This window comes from Otolemur garnettii, unplaced genomic scaffold, assembly GCF_000181295.1.
Source record: "Otolemur garnettii isolate 467f Iridium unplaced genomic scaffold, OtoGar3 scaffold00074, whole genome shotgun sequence".
In the NCBI taxonomy this organism is placed as follows: Eukaryota; Metazoa; Chordata; class Mammalia; order Primates; family Galagidae; genus Otolemur; species Otolemur garnettii.
The window spans coordinates 2,361,402-2,365,371 of record NW_003852469.1 but is presented as its reverse complement, the minus strand read 5'-3'; the positions used below and the strand labels follow the sequence as shown (position 1 = coordinate 2,365,371).

General features: G+C 39.5%; 1 protein-coding gene across 1 annotated transcript in view; it reads left to right on the top strand.

The window, feature by feature from the left end:
* Positions 1-3,970, top strand: part of FZD3 (frizzled class receptor 3) — a 55,892-nt gene that overhangs the window by 46,461 nt on the left and 5,461 nt on the right. The window contains exon 6 of the mRNA XM_012807700.2: positions 2,683-2,916. Within this exon, the coding sequence (XP_012663154.1) occupies positions 2,683-2,916 (234 nt within the window). The remainder of the gene's footprint in view (positions 1-2,682; positions 2,917-3,970) is intronic.

Below are 3,970 nucleotides of genomic sequence, written 5' to 3'. Positions count from 1 at the left end.
TTTGAAGGTGAATTAAATGTTTCAATCAACAAGAAGTCAGTTTGAATCAAAGTTAGAAAATAAAGTCAGCAACCAAGACTGACTTGGAGAGTGCACGTATGTATGAATAAGGATGAATAAGGCTATCGATGACAGAGAAACAAATCTTTTATATCTATGTATAATATATATAAAAAGTAAATATATTGGCCAGGCATGGTGGCTTATGACTGTAATCCTAGCCCTCTGGGAGGGTGGATTGCCTGAGCTCACAGATTCGAGACCCACCTGAGCAAGAGTGAGACCCCCATCTCTAAAAAAATAGCTGGTTGTTGTGGCAGGCGCCTGTAGTCCAGCTACTCAGGAGGTTGAGGCAAAAGAATCACTTGAGCCCAAGAGTTTGAGGTTGTTGTGAGCTATGATGCCATAGCATTCTACTGAGGGCAACAAAGTCAGACTGTCTCAAAAAATGAATGAATGAATAAAATATATCATTATTATTATGTTACTATTATTGACTTGCTTTCTCTTCTGTTTAGTTTTTGACACTTTGTTTTTGGGATATATCTAAACACTTGGCTTCTAAGACTTTAAACATAAGTTTGATCCTTGCCTGTTGGTTTTGTTGTGTGAATTTTTGAAAGTTCTTTAATCCTTAGAATTTCAGTTTCTTTGTCTATAAAATGGAGATCATAGTAATAGGTATTGAATATTCCCTTAGAAATATCCTCCAAGGATATTAATCTCTATAATAAGAGAATATCTGTAAGGTACTGTAACTATTAGTCTTTCTTCAACCCTTCTACCACTCTACTAAAAACAATAGCAATAATAATTTTTTTACAATTTGAGAACCTAGAATGTATGTATTTTCTCAACCTGTAATCTAGTCTTTATGTGTTAGTTTTTTTTTTTAATGAAATTATTTATCTAATTTTAACTTTGATTTTTATAGTGAGTCATTTATTTACATAAACTAACACTCTGATCTTTGTAGCTATTTAATTAGATGTTTCACTAATTAAATTACTGCTCTGTTCATTATCATAAACATCTGTCTGCTGTTGACACTTTCATAGCAGTTAAAAACTTTTGCTCTTAACAATTTCATCCTTCTAAAATTTTACCCCTTTTTTTGTTTTTTGGTTTTTTTTTTAGACAAAACCTCAAGCTGTCCCCCTCGGTAGATAGAGTGCTGTGGCATCACAGTTCACAGCAACCTCCAACTCCTGGGCTCAAGTGAGTCTCCTGCCTCAGCCTCCAAGTAGCTGTGCCTGCCACAACACCTGGCTATTTTTTGGTTGCGGCCATCATTGTTTGGCAGGCGCGGGCTGAATTCGAGCCTGCCACCTTAGGTGTATGTGGCTGGCGCCTTAGCCACTTGGCCACAGGCGCCGAGCCAATTTTCCCCTTTTTTAATATACTTGAGACTTAATGGTATGTTTGCTTAAATTAACTTTTCATATTATTTTGTTCTAATTATAACCACTTATTTTTATTCTAGCACTAGATAACTGTTTCTGCCATAATATCAACTTGTTCTTAAAACAACTGCTTTTATGAGTTAAAAAAAAGTTGTATGGCTCCGCGCCTGTGGCTCAAGTGGCTAAGGTGCCAACCACATATACCTGAGGTGGTGGGTTCGAATCCAGCCCGGGTTGCCAAACAACAGTGACGGCTGCAACCAAAAAATAACCAGGCGCTGTGGCGGGCACCTGTAGTCCCAGCTACTTGGGCGGCTGAGGCAGGAGGATCACTTGAGCCCAGAAGTTGGAGGTTGCTTTGAGCTGTGATGCCACAGCACTCTACCCAGGGTGACAGCTTGAGGCTCTGTCTAAAAAACAAAAAAAAGACTTGTATCCAAGCTGGGCATGGTGGCTCATGCCTGTAATCCTAGCATTCTGGGAGGCCAAGTTGGGGTGGATTGCTTGAGCTCAGGAGTTTGAGACCAGCCTGAGCAATAGTGAGACCCCCATCTCTAAAAATAGCCGGACATTGGATGGCGCCTGTGTCTCAAAAGGGTAGGGCACTGGCCTCATATGCCGGAGGTGGTGGGTTCAAACCCAGCCCCAGCCAAAAAAAAAAAAAAATAGCGAGGCCTTGTGGTTGTTGCCTATAGTCCCAACTACTTAGGAGGCTGAGGCAAGAGAATCACTTGAGCCCAAGAGTTTGAAGTTGCTGTGAGCTATGATGCCACAGGACTCTACCACAGGCCTCAAATTGAGACTCTGTCTCAAAAAAAAAAAAAGTTGCATCCATAATACAGTGAAGCATTCACTACTTCCATAAAACATGCAAGAAAACAATTTATAGTTTTATCTTTGTAATATTTCAGTGCCTTGAATCATAAACTTCCTCAGCTGAAAAGGACCTTTTAGATATGATGAAATTGTTTACCTTCATTTTAGGATGAGGAAAATCAGAGAGGGGACAGTGACTTGCCTGAGTCATATATTTACTGATAGAGCTAGAGCTAAAATCCTTGTTTCCTTATTCAAAAACAGGCCTCTTTCCATCATACCACTTTTGGAAGGGATTAACGTGGAATTTTGTTATTCTTTCCTCCGTTACTTCGTATCAATCCTAAAGGCCTAATTTGGAAAGCAATTAGTTTCAAGAATAACTTCAGTATTGCACAGAAGTATTGCTTATTGATCTATAGGGGAGTTGATATGTTTCCTAAACTTACTCTTTGTTGTTTAGAGTAGTAAATGAGAGCCGACAAGTACTCCAGGAGCCAGATTTTGCTCAGTCTCTTCTGAGGGATCCAAACACTCCTATCATAAGAAAGTCAAGAGGGACTTCCACTCAAGGAACATCCACACACGCTTCCTCCACTCAGCTGGCCATGGTGGATGATCAAAGAAGCAAAGCCGGGAGTGTTCACAGCAAAGTGAGCAGCTACCACGGCAGCCTCCACAGATCACGGGATGGCAGGTGAGTTTTATTAGGAGCTTATTTGTGTCATGAACTGAATTATGGTCATGTAACTTAAGACAGAAGAGTAACCAATTCTGAAATAGAAATTGAACATTATTAACCTTTGCACTTTACTAGGTAGAATTGTCCCAGATTTTTGTCAGACTTAAATGCTAGTCAGAGGAGTTAAAAGTTTAGATTTGATGCAGTAAGCAATATGGGAGTCATTGTAGAAGACTGAATGGGTAGACGACAGCATGAAAGTGGTTATTTTAATAAGATCAGTTTAATAAACAGATATGGAATACTACACTGGGCACTGTGCTAGGCTCTGGGAATACGAAGATGACTTAACTATGATCTTTGTTCCTAATATATGCTCACAATCTGTTTAGAAAGATAGTGTAGTTAATGTTGTGGCCTGGAATGATTATCCTCAGTTTCCTCATCTACAGAATGAAAATAGTCATTTTTAGTAATGAGGTAAAAATTGAATGAGATAGCATACCTAATTCCTTGGAACATTGCCTATCTTGGTAAATGCCTGATGTCAGCTTTTATAAGTGAACAATTAAAGTAAAACATAAGTACAATGGCATAGTCTAGGTGAGGTTGCTGTGAGCTACGATGATGCCCCGGCACTCTACCGGGGTGACAGAGTGAGAGTCTGTCTCAAACAAACCAAAAAAAAGAAAAGAAAAAAAGGAAGAAACCATCCAACTCATCATGAAAGTCAGAGAAGACTCTACACAAGTTGGCACTTATACATTGGATGGGATTCAGAGGAGGCAGTTGGGAATTAAAGAAACGGATCAGCGCATGCAGGCAGGCAGGAGTCTGGGTGTGGCCGGGCACAGCGTGTGTGTGTGTGTGTGTGTGTGTGTGTGTGTGTGTGTATGCACAATGATGAAAGGTTGTTGAGGAGTCTGGATTTTCCCTGACAGCAGTGAGAAACTATCGTCGGACTTTGAGCATTGGGGTGAGAAAATGATTTGCATTTTAGAAACATCACTTCTCAATAGCATAATAAAGAAGAAAATTATAAGACCAATTAGGAATTTTTTTTTTTTTT